This window comes from Denticeps clupeoides, chromosome 20 (assembly GCF_900700375.1).
Source record: "Denticeps clupeoides chromosome 20, fDenClu1.1, whole genome shotgun sequence".
Taxonomy (NCBI): Eukaryota; Metazoa; Chordata; class Actinopteri; order Clupeiformes; family Denticipitidae; genus Denticeps; species Denticeps clupeoides.
Genome location: NC_041726.1, coordinates 14,700,244 through 14,720,936, shown reverse-complemented (window position 1 = coordinate 14,720,936; position 20,693 = coordinate 14,700,244). Strand labels below are relative to the sequence as shown.

At 38.5% G+C, this 20,693-nt stretch overlaps 2 protein-coding genes across 5 annotated transcripts; both read right to left on the bottom strand.

The window, feature by feature from the left end:
• Window positions 1–30: 30 nt before the first annotated feature.
• On the bottom strand, window positions 31–3,171 carry gpr39 (G protein-coupled receptor 39). The gene is made up of 2 exons (XM_028964583.1): window positions 2,012–3,171; window positions 31–659 (listed from the first exon to the last, which is right to left on the bottom strand). Exons 1-2 carry the CDS (start codon window positions 2,757–2,759, stop codon window positions 208–210), a joined length of 1,200 nt encoding a protein of 399 aa, XP_028820416.1. The 5' UTR covers window positions 2,760–3,171; the 3' UTR covers window positions 31–207.
• Window positions 3,172–8,284: 5,113 nt separating this feature from the next.
• LOC114770564 (myelin basic protein-like) lies at window positions 8,285–18,743 on the bottom strand. 4 transcript variants are annotated; one of them, XM_028964597.1, is made up of 6 exons: window positions 18,409–18,740; window positions 16,207–16,311; window positions 13,892–13,918; window positions 13,163–13,183; window positions 11,499–11,588; window positions 8,285–9,863 (listed from the first exon to the last, which is right to left on the bottom strand). In XM_028964597.1, the coding sequence occupies exons 1-6, from the start codon at window positions 18,526–18,528 to the stop codon at window positions 9,813–9,815; spliced, it is 414 nt and encodes a 137-aa protein (XP_028820430.1). In that variant the 5' UTR covers window positions 18,529–18,740; the 3' UTR covers window positions 8,285–9,812. The 4 variants fall into 4 exon arrangements, 2 of the variants coding, with proteins under 2 accessions (XP_028820430.1, XP_028820431.1); XM_028964598.1 differs by lacking the exon at window positions 13,163–13,183 and having other exon boundaries at window positions 18,409–18,743; XR_003743362.1 differs by lacking the exons at window positions 11,499–11,588; window positions 16,207–16,311 and having other exon boundaries at window positions 18,409–18,544.
• Window positions 18,744–20,693: the final 1,950 nt, after the last annotated feature.

The window sequence follows — 20,693 nt, the reverse complement described above, 5'->3', positions numbered from 1 at the left end:
ACTGAGTCATAATATGATTAATAAACATACTTTTAAACAAATGGACTCATGTTTATTTGTTGCGTGCACATTAAAAATTCAGGCATGAAAACCAGAATTTGGGTGAAAGTGAGATATGTTCATCAACTGTTCAGTTAATTTTTTAATGGACTGCACACAGAGAGAATGTAAATTCAGAAATAAAGTTCATTTTTTTGGCTCTTCTGTTCATATCTCTGTCTCTGATGGTTTGGTCTTCTGCCCTGCTGCACCTGGCTCTGTGTTACCATCGCTCTGTAGCATGATGACATTTAAATCCCGTGCTTGACCTCCATGTAAAGAATTACCAGTCTTTGACAAAAGGGGACGCAGAGAACGGGCAGAACTGGCGAAGGACTTTGGATCTTTGCTCTTGGCCAGCGTTCTCCTGTTGGCATGCTCCATTTTGTGGTTGCACTGTAGAACCTGAACAAAGGCCTGTCGGAACTGGCGTGAGGACAGGTTGTACAGGAAAGGGTTAATGACTGAGCTCAGGTAGAAGAACGTGTCAGCCACCGGGTGAAGGGTTATGTAGCTCTTCAAATAGCTGAGGTCCCATGCCGATTTGGGCACGGCGGCTGTCATGAGGCGGCGCACCTGGTTGGGGATCCAGCAGGTGACAAGAGCTCCAACTATCAGTCCTGTCAGGTTGTGATAAAGAGAGAACAAAGGGTCTAAGTAGGCAGCACAGACGAATGGCACCTTATTGAAAAGGGCTAGGCGACATGCTTTTTATACCATGTACTTAATTCATGTGACGAAAGACTTTAGGTTTTTCTGTTGTGATGAACAAATTGCTTCAGTTGTGGGGGATTGACATAGTTAATGATATGCATTGTAACTGTTAATTACTGAAAAATGTACATGAACTGAACTGTTAGTGTGAACATAATGGGGCAGTGGTGGCCTAGTGGTTGAGGAAGCGGCCCCGTAATCAGAAGGTTGCCAGTTCGAATCCTGATCCACCAAGGTGCCACTGAGGTGCAACTGAGCAAAGCACCGTCCCCACACACTGCTCACTCATGGGTTAAATGCAGAGGACAAATTCCACTGTGTGCACCGTGTGCTGTGCTGCTGTGTATCACATGTGACAATCACTTCACTTTCATAATGTTCAAAATGATGATGAACGGAATGTTCATGAATGTGATATTTTATTGCTCAGTACAGTATAGTCTTTCATTCAAACCCAAACCTTTGTAATGAACACAAGCTACCCATTTTTTTCGGACTTTGCCTTTATCTGCCATGGAGATTGAAAGGAGCACTTATAAAAGGAAAGAGCTTTCATTGATTTGACTTAGATGATAAAAGCAATTTGTATGGTTCTGATGAAACCCAGCTTCTCTCTGAAAGTTGACTGCTGTGTTTTGCTAAAATGAAACTGTTCCTACCTGTAACATAAATTTTGCACAAAAAATTTGTTTCTGGAACATAACATTATTTGCCATTTGCTTAGCAGAGAGTGCATTTTGCTAAGCAAACTGAATTTCGCAAGCAATATTGGGCCATAAAGGTAACAACCTAAAGGATAACATTATTGTAGGGCCAGCCTCAGAGCATAGTTTGTGGACCCTTGCACATCAGGGACAAAGCTACTTTATGGCAAGGTTCAGCGAGTGAAGTCCAATTCATTGAAAAAAGAAACACATAAACTAATGTGAACCAAAAGAGCAATACACACACACAAAAAAAAAAGAATTTGTAACTTGAATAAGACAAAATAATGCAATTTACATTTAGACAATGGTTATGAATAAAAATTAGTTATATCATTAGCTGATATCATTTGAATGTCTTCACCAAGCTTCTGAGAATCACGACAGCGAACGCTGTCTTTGTTTACATCCACCCATGTCCGTTTATACGGTCAATAATGGAATACGGTCATCGAGCTGATGGGTTGATGCTTTAACATTTTCAATTCATTTTCTGAAACACACTAGCAGTCAAATGTTGGCAATGCTTATAAAAGAGGAATAGGTATACATACCGATAAAGATGATGGTCTGCTTTCTTGCCGTTTTGACCTTGTCACTCTCAGTCTTTGCAACGTTACTTTTTTGCAACACCATTATCATGTTCCTGCACATGAAAGCTACAACAGCCAGCACCACAATGTACACTATAAAAGCCACAAAGATGCTGGACCTGTACATGGTCCAGTGCTCCACAAGGTTGGTGCAGAAGGTAAGGTTCTGGTCTGGAAGTCCGCCCTTCTCTACGACATGGCCCTCGGTTCCAGTGGCAACGAGCAAAGGCAGGGCCACCAGCACCGAGGTCAGCCATGCAAAGAGAATGAGATGAACTGTGCGTTTGCTGGACAGAGATTTGTAGCGAAAAGGATGGCAGATGGCCATGTAGCGTTCAAAGCTGAGCGTGGCCACGTTGAGAAGTGTGGCGTAGCTGCAGGCCTCAAACAGGAAGTTGTAGATCTTACAGGAGATGTCACCTGAAGCGGATGAGAAGGGGAACCAAGTGGCACTGTAGAGCTCCACAGGCATGCCGATCAGCAGAACCAGCAGATCTGAACATGCCAGGCTCACCATGTGGTCCGTAACGTTCTTCTGGAGGTAGCCATTTCGCTGCAACATCTGAGTCACCCTGATGGTTATGCTGTTACCCACAATTCCCAGCAAAAGGATGAGGCTGTATAACACTGTAAGGAATACTTTCACTCCATGACTTGGTTCCAGATCTTGCCAGTTTTTTTCTTCTGATTCTTCTTTCCCCTGATCCATGTCAATAAAACCAACGGGTAATGGGTTACCTCCTCCTTTCTATCTCTTGTACAAGTAAATCCAAAATGGCCTGAAATGGGAGGATGGGGAATTCTACAACAGAACTTTTGAACACCATAATAGGTCAAAGGAAACACTCTTTCAGAATTGTGCAATCCCTGGAATCCAGAAGTTCATCCGGTAGACATCCCAGGTGTCCTGAACGCTGCCAGAAGAACTGAAGAACCTCCTCGCCTGTGCTGGCTGCCTCGGTGGTCTGAATGGCAATGAGAGCAGATTCGGAATCCCTTTCAGGGACGGACCCTGCGTCAGCTCCGATTCACACTTGTCCACGGTGGGTTAATCATCAAACAGCCTGCGTAGTGGCAGATACCACTGAGTCACTGACTGATCTGACTGGCTGCCTTCCTGTGCAAACTGTCCAGCATGGGTGTGGCCAGAGAATCACGTGACCATATCCAAACAGAGGTGCGGCATGACTGTGAAGGTGAAAAAAAAAAAAAAAAAAAGAAAACAACATTCCAGGCGTTTCAACATAACCGTATGTTAGCATCCAAAAGACAGACTGTTCTTCTGGTGGATTTAATTATGCACTACCCACATCTACCATATTTTCACTCATTTGCAAAAAACGCTGCAGATTCTGCAGGGACATTTACATTTACAGCATTTATCAGACGCCCTTATCCAGAGCGAATTACAATCAGTAGTTACAGAGACAGCCCCCACCCTGGAGACACCCAGGGTTAAGTGTCTCGCTCAGGGACACAATGGTAGTAAGTGGGATTTGAACCTGGGTCTTCTGGTTCATAGTGTTACCCTCTAGGCTACTACCACCAGCAACAGTCTTCTGAGGTGCACAGAAAGAATCTGGACAACTTACGGAAAGGAAATGCCAATGAAGAGAGGCTTCGGTTTCCTATGTCGCAAATGGGATCTGGAATCTGTAGCCACAACACAATCAGAAACCCCTCAGGCCCCACACCTCATTTCAATTTTAAATGTGTCATGAAGTTTCTTCATCTGAACCAGTATCGGGTAGATTTTTTTTAGGTATTCATTTAGTTATTTTTAAAAGGGAAACACAAACTTGAACAAGTTAAAATTGGTACTGAAATTCCTGGTCATCACTTATCATGTGTTAATTTAGTCCCCACGCTATCTCCAAATTGTGCACCCATCTCACAAACAAGAAAAATCACCAGGAGGTCAAAATGACAACCAATGGCCTGAAATGCAGAAAAGGGAGAGTCTTGTGGGGGGGCACTACATTTTCTGATATCAGGAAGGTGGTAGTAGCCTAGCGGGTAACAGATTCGCCTATGAACCAAAAGACCCAGGTTCAAACCCCACTTACTAGCATTGTGTCCCTGAGCAAGACACTTAACCCTGACTGGGTTAAGGGTTTTAATTTTTGGTTTTTCTCTAACATTGGTACCATTTTTACATACAATATTTCCATCTAACTGCAATAGAAATCTATCAGTGTTAATACTGTAAATGAGAAACTGTTAATTTGTAATCTGTAACTTCTATTGTGCCATGCCTCTGTATTTCTAGGTAATATAACAAGAGTTGAATACATAAATAATGGAGTCAATAATATCTCCAAACTTCACTGCCAAAATGGATTCCATTGTTGGGCCAATGGGTGTACATTTTACATTAAAAATGATAACTATTTAGAATTAACTGAACTTTCATTCATGAACTTTCACTGTGAACTGGCACAGTTATGTTTGGACAAGATGACTATATTTTAGCACATATTGTTTACTGTACATTGACGTTAAGCATTTACTTATGGAAACGTATTCCATGATGTATTAAAATAACAAAAACAGAAGTTCCTTTCTAGGTCAGATTGAACTGACCTAGACCCAGTTGTGCAGATGAGCCTAGAGGAAATACTCCCAGTGAATACTCAGTACAAACTTGTACTACCAATTGAAGTTAACCAGATATAAATATTTTTCATTGCAAAAAAATATTTCATATGAAACCCATGCCTTTCTGCCAACTCCTTTCTGCCAACTCCTCTGATGCAAAATAGTCAGACACCTTCAACCAGAACTCTCCCACAGAGTCCACAGAGTTCATTAATTCATGAACCTGTCCTCTCCTACTCTCTACTGCAGTTGGTTTTGCAATTTCATTTCATGTGGCAAAACTCAACAGCATTTTTCATCTGATCTGATACACTGATAAATGTTGCATTTTGGATGACAGATTTATCAATTTTGTATATGAGCTACTGCCTATTGGAGCCATGTTCTGTCTCCCCTTTTCTTCCTTCCTAGGATAAAAGATCTCTTTGTATGTTTTGAGTGTATACTGAGGTCTCTTTTCCTGGTTTTCACTGCTATTTGTTATTTTCAAGTTAATAAATGTCCTCTTGCACTTGAAACCCAACTGGCAGTTTGGTTAAAGCAAGTTACGAATACAAGTACCCAAGGACACACATATATAACACTACACTTCATTTGTGTCTATTGTCATGAATTTTGCTCATTTATTTAGTCAAAAGTAAATTCCTCTAAGTAATATTAAAAATGGACAAGAAGAAGATGTGATGTTATTTAATTTAACATCAGATAGGTACAATTAATTATCTTCATTTTAAATAAAATCTTTAAAACTGCAATTTTTTAACAGTACCTTTAGAATTCGGCATCTTCACATACACTAAGGATGACGTGGAGAAAGGACTATGAAAACCAAGGCACTATATTAAGGGTGAAGGCCAAATAAGACACAGGTGAGTCTGGAGAAGATAATGGGGAGGCACAGGTGGATCTATATGTCTCAATAGCGCCCACTAGTGGCAGGGAGTCGCAAAAGGACTTTTTAAACAGCATTAACCAGACGCCCTTGTCCAGAGCGACTTACAATCAGCAGTTACGGGGACAGTCCCCCCCTGGAGCAACTCAGGGTTAAGTGTTACCCACTAGGCTACTACCACCCCGGTGCTAAACTATAAGCAAACTATAAGAATGTGAGGAGAAGCAGAGATGTCATGTCAGTGATGTCTGTTTATTGTATTGCAGTGATATTGAGCAATGCTGACCAGTGGCCCGTTTGTGTACATTTAAGATATAGATCTATGGTGAAATACTATTTTAATAAAATATATATACAAAGGTTGTCAAATGTACACATTTCCAAATTCACCTGACATTACTCAGTGGATCCATTGGACCATGTGTTATGAATCAGCATCAACAGTTTGTTAGCTTAATACCATCTGTCCACAAATTCCTTCCAAAGCTTATCACTGACTTGAAGGAAAATATTTATGAAAATTTCCATTTGCCTACTGATAAAGATGAGCAAACATATTTAGAATGAAGGAAGTTGGAAGTTGAAGGCAGATTTGCTTATGTGATCTTTGTACACAGAGAAAACCACAGATGGATAGACAAGATTGATTTGAATTCTTTGTGCTAACTGGAGTCCCACGCCTGACCTGTGCTGTTTGTGTCTATTGAACTAAATAAGCGGGAGATTCACCTCCTGTGTTGTCTGAGAAAGAAAAAAACAGTTTTGGATACCAAGACCCTATGGTCTTTTGTTGTTTCTGTACATGGCTGCATGTTTGGTTTGATAGTGGTGACTATAACAGGGACTGTGTGTCTGATGTCCATTGACAGCACTGTAGACAGCACTGGCATTATGAGCAAAGACTGCAAACTGCAATAAATACATGAGAATGGAAGTGGCATGATCTTATCCTCCATGTTGCCAGGTTGGGTAGGTTTGAACTGTGGGAAAATATATATAGAATACATTTCTCTTAAGTAGATGCATACTTTGTATGATTGACTTATTGACAAGAGGGTGGTTAAATAATCTAGGAAGAATGAGCATGAAATTTGTAAACCGTCACAATGGGCTCTTCTCATAAAACCATCATTAATTGTAACCATCATTAAATATAAGCTACAGATAACTAGCAAGCAGACCTTTCTCTATTTATTTCCTGAAGACATTCTTCATGTGACACATATACAAGTGTCTACATTATACTTTGAGTACTATTACATTTACAGCATTTACCAGGCGCCCTTATCCAGAGCGACTTACAATCAGTAGTTACAGGGACAGTCCCCCCCCTGGAGCAACTCAGGGTTAAGTGTCTTGTCAAGTCAAGTCAAGTCAAGTCAAGTCAAGTCAAGTCAACTTTATTGTCAATTCTGCCACATGTACAGGACATGCAGAGAATTGAAATTACGTTACTCTCTGACCCATACAAGTAACATTAAATACAAAAACAGTAACGAATACAGAGTATAAATACAATTTAAAAAGAAAGGCACAATATACAATTTTAAAAACACCATATACAAATAAGGGCACATGGTGGAGAGTGCAACATCAGGAGAGTGCAAAAACCAATAGTGCAACAGAGTTTTAAGTTTAAAGTGACGAAGTGAAAGTGAGGTAGATGGCAGACCAGAGCTGCACAGAGTGACTGGTGCATGGTCAGTTTGTGTGATTTAGAGTTCAGAAAGTTTGTGGAGCAGAAGAGGGGAGTGAGGGGAGTGGGGGCAGAGCCGGGAGGGAGTTGAGTTTCCTGACCGCCTGATGGGTGAAGCTGTCCTTCAGTCTGCTGGTCCTGGCCTGGAGACTCCGCAGTCTCCTCCCTGATGGCAGCAGGCTGAAGAAGGTTTGCATTGGGTGGGTGGGATCAGCTGCTATGCCGAGGGCTTTCTTGGTGAGGCGTGTACTGTAGATGTCTTGGAGGGAGGGGAGAGGGACACCGATGATTCTCTCAGCTGCTCTGACTATGCGTTGGAGAGTTTTTTGGCAGGACGCATTGCAGGCTCCAAACCACACAGTGATGCAGATAACTAGCAAGCAGAGCTTTCTCTATTTATTTCCTGAAGACATTCTTGCTCAGGGACACAATGGTAGTAAATGGGATTTGAACCTGGGACTTCATTACTTTACTGTATTAAGCAGACGCTTTTATCCAAAGCGACTTACAAGAGGAAGACACCAGCAATTCTTGTTCGATTTCTATAGAATATTGAGTTTACAAACTAAGAGCCCTGATAAGGCTCAGACTTGTCAGTGAAGAGCATGCTCGGAGATTGTTAGGTGCTAGACGAAGAAAAATTAGAATGTATTTATACATTTTTGTATTGAACAATAGGCGAGTGTGTTACCCACTAGGCTACTACCACTATTATATCGCTTTGAAAATAGGACTCAATATCTTAAACGTTGTTGATTTTGTTCTTGGATGAGCAGTAATATCAGTAAGAGAGCTGCACAGTAGAATTGTGCTGAGCTATGGTGAAACGTTTTCAGAAATCAAAACAATTGTTTCAATTCATGTTACATTTTGTAAGTACTCAAAACACTGTTATTTTTACTTAAAGTAATACACCCATTAATAGCATACATAAAAATATCCACTTCACTAGTAGGATGTAGAAAGAAATGTAGAAAATAAATTACTAATTTACTAAACTAAATTCATCACCCACAAATGTTGCAAAAGAAATGTAAACAATAAATTATACAACAGCGTAAATCTTTTATTTTCTTTTATTTAAGTCAGACATTAGGTTTTTAGTGTAAAAGGTTCATTTTGTGACACAAAACAAATACTTATTATAAAAAATAACTTCAAGCACCAATAAACGATTTACAGTAATAAACATGTTCAGACTCTCCATTCCAATATCTTCTCATCTCTTTTGTTTCATTTCCATTTCATCTCTTTTCCCCATGTCCAGGGCTACATCCGGAAACTCTAGTTACAGCTGTCGGGAAAAAACTATCAAAGTAACAGAGAGAAAGAAGACAGAGCAAATGACAATGACAGTTCAAATTTGATGACATGCCTCTTTACCAGTCAGACATCTTTATAATCCTTAGGCAAATGTTTTTCATTTTTACAGGTATTTTTACAATGATTTGTATAATATGACAGTGTTTTATAGCAGAATAACTAGCCATACTCTAATTTGGGTTGATTTAACTGATTCAAATAAATTTTTTCAGTTCAACACTCAATAGTCTTATATTATTGGACCCCATTCAAAACTGGATCTCCATCCTACAGCAGTTGCATAGCGTATCCAAATGTAGCCCATAATGCTATGCTACCACCTTACAGAAATACAATCAGGTCAAAACTGACTTACAAAAATTCCACTGCCCTGAACCGAGTCAACATGTAGACAATATGTAATATTCAAATGACATAGGAGCCTCTGTTATCAATTGTATTTTTTTGGTTTATTGAGGAAATTGTTGTATATCAGCAAAATATAAAGTTGTAATCTAAACTCTAAATTGTACATTAAAAGGGCTAATAATTTACATCACACTTAAGTGAGTAAAATAGTAATATAAATAACTTATTGAATTAACATAAAAAGTTGCTGTTATATCACTAATAATAAATATTTAATGCAGCCTTTTGCTGTCTAGAGTTATGCCAACCATAGATTACATAAGCACTTACAATCTAAAATCCATATCATGAAAACTAAAACAGTGGCAGAGAGATTTTTTTTAGATATGTGAGAACTACAGGATAAACTAATGTAAAATAATATCTTGTGCTAGTTTTAATAATATTTTAATGGGAGAAAAAAAGGTGTGAAGATACTTAAATAATGAATATATTTGAATATATTTAAATAATGAGGTTGAAACCAACAGTAGTTGCGTAGTATGCTCTATATCTCACAGTGGTCACTGCATGCGTCTAAAATGAAACCCTGAAACCCTTTTCTCACATTTGGTCCTTGTTACTAAGTAAAATGTTTATACAATAATAAAAAAAGTATGGTTCAACGACAAAATATGTATGCATGTGTCCAAATACTAGTAATATTTCCAAATACTATATAAAGTATAAAGCAGTGCCAACTCTGAACAATAAGCTGTCATTTGGTTTTCAGACTAACATTGCGCATGAAACCATAAGACTGTTTAACAAATATAATGTTTCAGATATTAGTCTGTTATCAATCTCTGAGAGATCCTTTTTAGAGCCAGTCAACTCTTCTTCTCTGTATGTGTTTCCATCTGTGTTCAGAAAATTGTACTCCAGCGTTTGGGGGGTGAGCGAGATCGTCCTTCTCCCTGTTAAAAAAGCACTATATTCATTCTTTTATGCAGTAACAAATTGCAATTGCTGTATATGTATTTAAGCATCAACACTGAAAACTAGTATGCATGTCCATATGTACTGCAGTATAATACAGGGTCCTTCTTCAGTGGAATTATGGCCTAATAAAAGAAGCTGAGGATTATTGGTGAGGATTATTTAGGTCTCTCAGTCTGTGCACATTAATAAAAAATGTTAGTATGATTGTATTGTCTTTATCTGAGGTAGGGTTCAACACAAAGAAAGTGAAGATTCTTGATGAAATGAAACATAGGATCGCAGTGAATTCTGATAGCTTTGCTTAAATTTCTATTGTGCATGTATAAACACAGTATGCACATACCCTGCCATTGATTTAAAATACAATATATAAAATGCAAAATTCTGTTTCATTTCACTTCTCAGGAGCCTCTGGAGATTGTCATATGTGAAGGTCTAATAAAGAAGGTGTATTCCCCCCAAAAAAGTTTTTGCAACATGTGAAACGCTTTTACCAATCACCACAAAACAAATTCACAAGCAGCGAAACACACGGAAAGGATTTTGCTTTCCATTCATTTACCATGCGATCTGGACCCAACTTGACCCCACCCGACTAAAATTATAGAAATAAAGTTCTGACCTGAACAGTTGGGCTCGTGCCAACATTTACAGCTCTAGGGGAGAACACACAAACTCCGCAGAGACAAGACCCGAGCAGAGGTACGAGCTCACATCCTTGGAAGGTGTGAGGCCACACAACTAATTGTGTTCAACAGTGGTGCAAGATCCAGAAAACCTCACAATTCAATTTGATTTCAATTCTTGAGCTCATGATTTGATTCAAAAATCATTCTCGGTTTAATTTTTTATTTTCCATCAGTCTGATAGGAAATACAGCCCTGAGACAATAGTTGCATTACAAAAATATAAAAAGCTAACCTTCCGCTTAAACAACTTTAATTAACACCTTACATAAAAGTAGATGAAATAAAACCAAATAAGAATTGCTATATTTGGTTGAAAAGTGCTGTAATGAGTGTAACATCCGAAATGTCAACTGATATTGAACTGATTTTTTTTTTTTACCTTAGCCATTTCCATTTCAGCAGACAACAGTTTTTGAACTGTGAAAAATACGGTCCAATTGACAGCAGATCCGTATATTTAAATGAGATTCAGGTATGGTGTCGTGTATCTAGGATCAAACCTTCATTATCAACAGCGCTTTAGGGATCTTTGGAAATAAAACAAGACCGAGTAATTTTCTTTGCTTGTTCAGAGTTGGTTGGAGGTTTGCAGCATTGGTCTCCTGGAATGTTTTTGGCCAAACAAGTTTTATCTTGCATATGACATGAGCTTTATAGAATCCAAAAATCTATTTTTAAAAATCTAAATTTTTTGCATTGACGTGTTATAGGTTACTTCAAATTTGTTTTGTGTGTGTGGTTTTTTTTTTGTGTTTGGCTTTTTTCAATAAACTCTGCCCCTAGTGTTCAGAGCAGAACTACGGCTCATAAAAGCAGCGTACATTCATGCCCATGCTTCAGGATGAGAATGAAAATAATGAGAGAAAATAAATGATGAGCCCGCCAGTCTGTGTCCTAAATGGGAGAGATCATGAGCCTCACCCGGTTGAAAATTCGTGAAAGGGTGTTCTGTTCTTTGCATCGTCTGCGAGGTGACCTGGCAGTCTCACGTGCAGCAGACTTTGAGTCTCCCTGGGGAAACAGTCGTTCATCAGTGTTGAGGCAGTGTGTGTAAATGAGTGGAGGCATGGCTGTAATTCACAAACAGTTCTCCTCTCTTACTATATGAAGAAACAACAGGGTTATGAATATTTGAAGGGCATAAACTGCATTTTATATCTCTGTGTTGCTGTTAATCCTGAAAACCGCATGTTAACATGGAAATCTGTTGTCCATTCTTGACATACAGTCCCATGGGGCTTGCTCGCTTGCGTAAGGTCAGTACTGTCTACGGGATTTTCATAAATTAATTGTTAAAAAATATATATGATTTTTTAGTGAAGTTCCTGTGATGTGTTGATAGAGGAAGTAGCGCATATGAGCTGTCAATCTCCTTCATAAAAACATAATCATAGATCATGCTGAAATTTCCTGCTGAAATATATAATAACGCATCAACAGAATACAGATACAAGTTACATATACCTACCAAGCAGTTCCTCCTGTTTTTTCTCTTTCGAGGAATTATGAGGATGATTTGACCTTACACAAGTGAACAGGCTCCATGCTTAGTGCATAGTGCTAGTTTGAAAGTATTGCCCACGGTTACAAATTGGTTTCACAAATGTTTCCTTGCTTTTAAACGAAGGAAATGTGCATTTGTCCAATTCCTGACTGCACATTTCCAAGGAAGGAAACAATCAGATGTGGCGGTACACTGTAAAAACTGAACAATGGCTAAACCTAAAAATATTGAATAACCTGTTTAGCCAGTGTTCACTTTTTACAGTGTAGATGCCTAGTAGCATAGCCTAGCCACAGTGTCCCAGGTTCAAACCCTACTTACTACCATTGTGTCCCTGAGCAAGACACTTAACCCTGAGTGTCTTCAGGGGGATGACGCTGTAACTAATGATTGTAAGTCGCTCTGGATAAGGGCGTCAATGTAAGCAACACAAAAAACAGGAAAACTAACAATCAATCATGACACTCAGGAGATAAAATGGATTATCAAGTGGCTGAGAACCAGGAGGGCAATTTGCGTGACACATAATTTTTATTTTACATTTTCACATTTAGAACACCAATTCAAGGCTAAATAAGGTCATTTCTTGTCTAGGTTCTCATGCAAATTTGATGAAATGTCATCCCTTTGGTTCTCAACCCATGCTTAATGCTAGGTTTTAGGCATGCAGTTACTAACCAATTACTAACATAGAACAACAGGCACAGACAACAAATATTCTCACAAAAAGGATAAATCAGTGGATAAACAGTAGTAAAACATTTAAAACTAAAATGACTGCATGTTGTAAGATTGTCCTCCCAATAGGTTGAAATGCTTCATAGAACAGTGAACATTTGATTGTTTTTGAGCCTTGGCAGATCATCTATTAATAGACAAGAACTAAATAGTTTAAAGACACAATACTCAAAAAGTAGTTTGGGCATGCCATGTTTTCTGTTATGAACAATTGGTTACATTTTAAACACTCAAATATTATTCAGAATATGCCCTTAAGGACAAAGAAAATGCAATTACAGACAAAAGAATTAGCAAAAGCATGACTGATGACATCTAATTGGTACAATTGCACGCAACCTACCAAGCCCAAGAGTTCTCTCCACTGGACAAAAAAAGCAAATAGAAAAAATTGAAGTTAGATCATAAAAATACTACTCTTGTCATCCTGTGAATGACTCCCACTGAAAGTGAGGGGAAATTGAGAAATGTTTGGGGTCACATAAGACATTCTCTTGCAGATTAAACTGATTATGTTATAGCATAGTGGTAATTGGTACAGTTCCTGTCTTATTTTATATACATAGGTTGCCTTTATGATGACTTTTCAATTTGTCATCACATCCACATACTAAAACTTAATTGGGATTTTTACTTGTGTGAATACTTTTTCAACACACTGCATTTAAAAAGGAAATGGAAAGTTTAGGTTTCTGTTAATTGTCATTTCTCTCTGCACAATATAAAATGTAATGAATATAAAGGTAATTAAGGTTTAGTATAGAGTAGTTAGCTTAGCATTGCTTTGCTAGAAACCGTTGCATAGCTGATTGATCACCCATTGACAATAGTATAATTTATTATTACATAATTGATAGTCATTAAAGCTTATGCCATTTGTTGAAAAATAGTGCCCTATATGTTAAATTAAGACTGGCATGGTCAGAAGTCTCACTATTAAAAAAAACTGCATCAGTCCCTCAAAATTTATGATCTATTAAGAAAAAAAATGTAAGTATCTGAGTGATAAGGTTAAAAAGACAGTACTAGAAATAGTACTGTCTGTATTGACCGTAAGGAAAATACAACTTACCCTTGACTTAGGACGGGGAGAAGACACCTAGAATAACAAAAAAATTTATGTTAACTTTATATCAGTCCTTCCCACAATGCAACATGTTGTTAAGAACACAAAATTAGAACATGTATCCTACTCTGGCTGTATTGCCTGGTTATCTCAAAAAGCATCACCTCAGATTTCCAAGATGGTGTTTGTTTCTGTGGTCTTCTTGGGGCAGGGGCCGGGGGCCGTGGGGGTTTTAAAAGTTGAAAATGGAAATTTTAGGCAAGGTTGATGCCAAATAAAAATAGAAATGAATAAAATATAATTCATGTCAGAAAAGAAATTTACTTCTACACATTTATACACCTTCTGCTGCAATAATCATTGTACAGTGCATCCGGAAAGTATTCACAGCACATCCCTATTTCTTCAGAATTCTATACACAACACCCCATAATAACAAAGTGAAAAAAGTACACTTGAGGTTTTGGCAAATCGATGCACCTTTGGCAGCAATTACAGACTCAGGTCTTTTTGAATATGATGCCACACGCTTGGCACACCTATCCTTGGCCAGTTTCTCCCATTCCCCTTTGCAGAACCTCTCAAGCTCCAGCAGGTTGGAGGAGAAGCGTCAGTGCAGACATTTTAAGATTCAGGTCTGGGCTCTGGCTGGGCCACCCCTGGCTGGGCCACCCAATGTGTGCTTAGGGTCGTTGTCCTGCTGAATGATGAACCCTCGCCCCAGTCTGAGTTCAAGAGTGCTCTGGAGCAGGTTTTCATCCAGGATGTGTCTGTACATTGCTGCAGTCATCTTTCCCTAAATCCTGCCTAGTCTCCCAGTTCCTGCAGCTGAAAACAGCCACCATATGCTGCAGTTCCTGGTTCCCTCCAAACGTGACCCCCGGCCTTCATCAGACCACATAATTTTGTTTTTCATGGCAAACTCCATGTGCCTTTTATTAAGGATTGGTTTCTGTCTGGCCACTCTACCATACAGGCCTGATTGGCCCTTTTCCCCCAATCGCTCAGTTTAGGTGACCGGAGACATTCCTGTCTCGGAGGTCTACAGAAGATTATTCGACTTCATGCTTGGTTTGTGCCCTGACACGAACCGTCAGTTGTGGGACCTTATAGAGACAGGTGTGTGCCTTTCCACCTGTACATAAGTGAATACTTATGTACATGTGATTTCTCATGTTTTTTATTTTTCAGATATTTTTCATGTTGTCATTATGGGGTGTTGTGTGAAGAATTCAATTAATTTAATCATTTTTGTAATAAGGCTGTAACATAATGTGAAAAAAGGCTGTAAGGCTGTAACAAAATGTGAAAAAGTGATTCACCGTGAATATTTTTCGGATGCACTGTAAAGCCATGGCCAAATGTTTTGACAATGACAAAAATACTGCTTTTCAGAAAGTTTGCTTCTGTGTTTTAGATATTTTTCTCACAACAATCCAAGAACAGTTTGGTGAAGAACAATGCCATTTCCCGCATGATGGCCTGTGCCTAACTGGCACAGGTTACAAAACATTGACAATCCAATTGAGAACTTGTGGTCAATCCAGGCAGGTTGCCAAACAAAACCCACAAATTCTGACAAACTCCAAGCACTGATTAAGAAGGAATGGGTCGCCATGAGCCAGGATTTGGCCCAGAAGTTGATAGACAGCATGATGGGGCGAATTGCAGAAGTCTTGGAAAAAAAAGGGCTAACACTGCAAATATTGACTCTTTGTATAAACTTGATATAATTGTCAATAAAAGCCTTCGAATTATACTTTAATACACCACAGAAACAACTGACAAAAATATCTAAAAACACTGAAGCAGCGAAAACCAGTATTTGTGTCATTCTCAAAACCTTTGGCCATGACTGTATATACCAGCTTTGCACACTGTTTAGATGTTTGGCCTAGTGTCCTAGTATTTTAAGCATTTGGTTGGATGAAGCTTGTGGTCAGGACTGTACTGTGGGATCAGGAGGAAGCAGCAAATATTTTCTTCTTATGCACAAATTTTTTTTTTGTTGGGCAAATCATCTTGGAGTTCTCATACAATACACTGGACAAAAAACGAAGTATGCTTTCACAAGACGATTTGCTTTCAGGTACGTATCTTGTGGACAAAACATATTTCAACAGTGTGCGAAAGTTGGCATAAATTGTCAAAGTCATAATGGTGTACTTGACAGTTATAGCTGACAGATAATTCATAATCTTAATAAATGATCCAGATGTTGGAACAAATTTTATTAGCCCTTAATTTTTGGCTGTGAAACTATTGTATATATAGTATTTATAAATGTATTTAACCTAATCAAAACTTTTAAAGGCACTCACAAAGCTCCTGAAGAAATGTACTATCAAGTTGTCATCCCCACGACGACGAGTTGAGGAATGCAAAGGTCTCTGGGCTGAGGATGATAAGTGACCTCTGAAAGATCCCTATAAGAAAATCTATTTTAAATAATAAGGCACTTGAAATACTCTTACTGCCTTTTTTTATTTCCTCTGCTTTGAAATGCCAAACACTGAGCTCTAGAAAGCCACACCCATTCGATCCATTCTTATGCTTGAGAATAAACCGATAATGCAATTATGTATGAAATCACAGCTTTGTTAATATGTCCCAGAATACATTATTTAAATTGCAATGTTGGCAAGTTACTTTGACACAAACTATAAACCAATTTTCTATCTACCCCTCTTGACTCCTTTGCTTTCATACACAAGCTACTCATGTTACTGGATCACAAGAAGTGGATCGGTTCATCTGTATCCCTTTCAACAAAACTCTTTTTTTCCAGATGGTCATTCTTCACCTGAATAAGTCATTGCCTCTTTGGAAAATACCGTCTTCATCAAACAACATCCGGCTAATCTGATTGATCTGCAACAGTCATGATTCAACAGATGCCTATCTCTCCCAGGAGCAAAATTTTTGTCCATTCTTAACAGATGGGAAGATACTTCATGAATGAAATTCTCACATTTTTCACACTTTTACCTCAGGTAGAGAAATGTAGAGATCAGGTCACTGTCACAAGGCCCAGTGATTGGTCCTTTGAATTTTTATTTTGTGATTCATCATATCAGTGCAACTGATATGAACTTATCTCTCTTTCCACATTAATCTTTTTTCGGCATTGCCAAAACAGATCTCTTTCATTATCTATCCAGAAATCCATGCCACCAGAAACCTCAGGCCATTACATTCTCATCCAGTGTCCTCCAATTTTCAAGACCAGTTCACAATCACATCAGATTGCTTCACATTCTCAGATGTTTGCCACTTTCAGATTGTCCAACAATTAGTGGTCCGATCAGTGGTCATCTGGTATATAAATTGCCATAACCACAATTAAGTAGATTGCTTTATTCTATATTCTTTCTTACATGTTGCCTCTGCACAATCAACAGCTGCATGTGTCGAGATAAAGCACCACATTTGTTATGCATAGACTTAGTTATAGCTGCACACCAAATATATTCCAATGTAGATGTAAAACTAGTTTGCCCTAGTTTAGGGCATTTGCAGTTAAACCAGCAGTTTGTCCACCTTAACATCTGATATTTTTTATTTTTGTCATTTTTATTTGGACAGATACAATGCACAAAATACATGACTCCCCACAAGCCTCATCCAATTACATTTGGAGATCCAGTCCTGAACAGTGTGTGGCTAAGTAAATTCATGTGGAGTGTGTGTGGTTGAGATGTTTCATGTTTCAAAAATTTTATATTAGAATCATTTAGAAATGTTTACATATTATAGTCACACAAGTCATGAAATTTCGTAATCAAATTTTAAAACCTGTAAAACTGGCATGGAAAACAAATTATGGCATGCAAATAATGTGTTTGCAAAAACTTTTTTTTAAAACACAATATTTGCTGTAATAAACCTGCTGATTTTTCTTTCCCTTTTCTTTTTCTTTTAGAACTCAATGCAGGAAAAAATTGACAGCTTGCTCATATTATTTGCTGATTTTCATGATTAGTATTATTATTTTTCTCTCTTGTTTTTTTAACCTTATTATATTTTAAACAGTACATCAAAGTATGTGATTGTGTAAGAGAGAATTTCTAAATTGTCAAACGTCAATGTTTCACATTTCAAATTAACAAAATACACTACATACAGTTCATTTAGTTAGTTTATGGTGAAGTTTATGGGGACAGATTATTTGTGGTAAATTGTGTATTTATTTGTTTTTGCTGACAACAGAGCTGAGAATGGATTAAAAGCAAAAATGAAAAATAAAATCTTCTGTCTTTTTACATTTTTATATTTACAAAAATATATGTATTCATACTTGGTATTCATACATACAGATTACACATTATTAATAAATAATAATAACAATCTGCACCAGATAACAATTATCTCTAATGCTATTTGATACCAGCTAATTACATTTATTAGGAAGGCATATGAATTCATTTGCATCTTATTACCTTGTGCATTACATGTATGTCATGAAAGCAGCTGGGAATGTGCTTAAGCATCCTCTGCAGCATTATAAAATGTACAAATCTCACCTTGCCTCTCCTCCTCCTGTCAACTCCAAAGAATTTGCCAATTTGGTCCAGGAGCCCAGGAGCCTTTTTCTTTCTGCCAAACCCAAATGGACTTTGACCAGAGGTGCTTGTAGAGGCCATTTTGAGGGTTTTGTTGGTTTGGTGGGTTCAAGAGATCTTCAGGAGTGACTGGGTGCCCTGAGAACGTTCTCCGCTCTAAGTCTACCTTAACGCCTTGCTGTGCTCTCTGGCAGCCTTAGGATTGCCCAGGGCGGGGTGGTCTTTGAAGGTATGTCACCACCCCCACCTCTCTTTAGCCTCAAAGCACAATGGGCTGTAACAGCATGGTGCGTCAGTGGCTGTGGCCCTATTCCAGGCGGCCTTGGAGCCCCCAGTGCCTGTGACCCTCAGAGTCAGTCACTGCTGTCCTCTCTATGAGGGCCAGCCATTGTTCACGATGTGCATCAGCTTCAAAAACAAAAAACAGCCTGTCTATGAGTGAAGCCCCGGTCACAGCGCAAAGCGTGCATCACAAAGCAATCATTGTTGTGATGATTCCCATTTATTACATTCTGATATGACTTACACAGGGGTCATATTAAAATATTGGTTAACTAGATGTAGGTCATTTTAGCCATTTTGTGCAAGTATAACACCTGATACTCAACATCTGTAGAGTTGGAAATGCTGTCATTTACATAAGATGGTGGCGAAGATCTTGTGAGGGCACCCGCTGCACATTGTTTTTTTATATGGGTTGTTATCGTTATTCAATGTGTTTTTATTATGAACATAATAGCAGCAGAAAAACTGTTGCATTTGTATATTTGCATGTGCATGCAAACAAAATTTTTGCATGGTGATGATTAATTCATACATTATTCATAAATAAATAGATTGAATTGCACTTGTTTGTTTTGTGTAGTTGTTTTGTTCTCATATAGAGGAATTATTTGAGGAATAATGCCACTGTTGTTCGACTACTTGTGTAGTGTTTTGTCCATGGTAGTTTCAGAAGTATTTATCTTGGCTACAGAATGTAGGTAGTCATAATCTGAATCATAGACTGAACTGCACCTAAATTGGCCACATCAGTCAAATATTCTTTATTGAGCCTTGAAACACTATTTTCTAACATTAATATAAAGAATGTAAAAAATTTGTTGCGGACCTGCCACATGCACAGAATCATGAACAAATCCCGCAGCAGCTCATTGAAAAGCACCCACGAGATCCACAAAGACACCGAGCAAGAATTCGGAGTGGGCAGGTCACACTGCTCGAACCTTTATACTCCAGATATATCAGGCTTTGTTGGCCGATATCATCCAATGGGGCGGTTCTGTGAAAACAAAGCCAACCATGGTAAAAGGGTGTGGGACTGAGACATGGCTCAGAGCCCTGAATTTATGAGAGGCATGTGGTCCATAACCAGCACACCCACATTGTATGCAGATCCTCTCACCATAAGCTATAGCGGTGCGGAACCCACAATGCTGCAAATATCTACTTCCCAGGGCTTAACAATATGCATTGTTAAGACAATATGCATGACATTGTTTCAATTTGGTGTTAAAGAGCAATAGATTTAGTTGTTTATTGTGGCAGACTTGTGAGCAGGCAAGACTACAACATTCAATGTCATGGTGTGACCCTGACAATGATCAGGCATTGATTTCTTAAAATGCGTCCTACTCACCAAGCAGAAAAGAGTTTTATGCTCATATCCAGAAAAGGTCAAATCGTTCATAATTTTAAAATGAGAAGGAAAGCTCACAAATAGATATGTCAAATGTACAAGAGGGGGTGTTCTTGCAGGTTCAGCCCAAGGTCAAACAGAAAAGAGCACTGCAACATAGCAAAGCTGGTTTGCAAAGGAGCTTCTGAATGAGCAACACGGGCCAGAAAATGCAAGGCATTTGCAGCACCAACACAACAGAGAACCACAAACGCCTCATACCAAAGTTCTGCGTGGCCCACAACGTCCTAAGTCCGACTGTGTAGACTTTTTGAACACCAAGTGAGTTGAGTGTGCAAACAAATTCCTGTGTGATTAGAGGAAAAACTACCTTTGTTGTCGGTAGGAAATTATTTCTGTTACCCCATTCACAATGTTTTATAAAAAAAGATGATTGACAGCTCTCACATTACATATCAGGGGTCTCAAACTCAAATTGGCTGGAATACCAGGTATTCCACAAAATAAAATCTGACCTTCTCAAAAGTTCAATGGGTTCTTCTGAACATAAACTGTCCTGAACATGAATGAAATATTGAAGGACATGAACGGGTCTTCTGAACATGGC

What these genes read in the sequence shown, in the direction of transcription:
- gpr39 (XM_028964583.1), bottom strand. Translation starts at nt 2,759, where the DNA reads ATGGATCAGGGGAAAGAAGAATCAGAAGAAAAAAACTGGCAAGATCTG. An exon ending in GCAGACCATCATCTTTATCG is followed by an intron (nt 660 to 2,011) that starts GTATGTATACCT and finishes ACAACCTGACAG; the next exon opens with GACTGATAGTTGGAGCTCTT.
- LOC114770564 (XM_028964597.1), bottom strand. Translation starts at nt 18,528, where the DNA reads ATGGCCTCTACAAGCACCTCTGGTCAAAGTCCATTTGGGTTTGGCAGA. An exon ending in GGAGAGAACTCTTGGGCTTG is followed by an intron (nt 11,589 to 13,162) that starts GTAGGTTGCGTG and finishes CTGTTTCCCCAG; the next exon opens with GGAGACTCAAAGTCTGCTGC. An exon ending in TTTCACGAATTTTCAACCGG is followed by an intron (nt 9,864 to 11,498) that starts GTGAGGCTCATG and finishes CTTTTTTAACAG; the next exon opens with GGAGAAGGACGATCTCGCTC.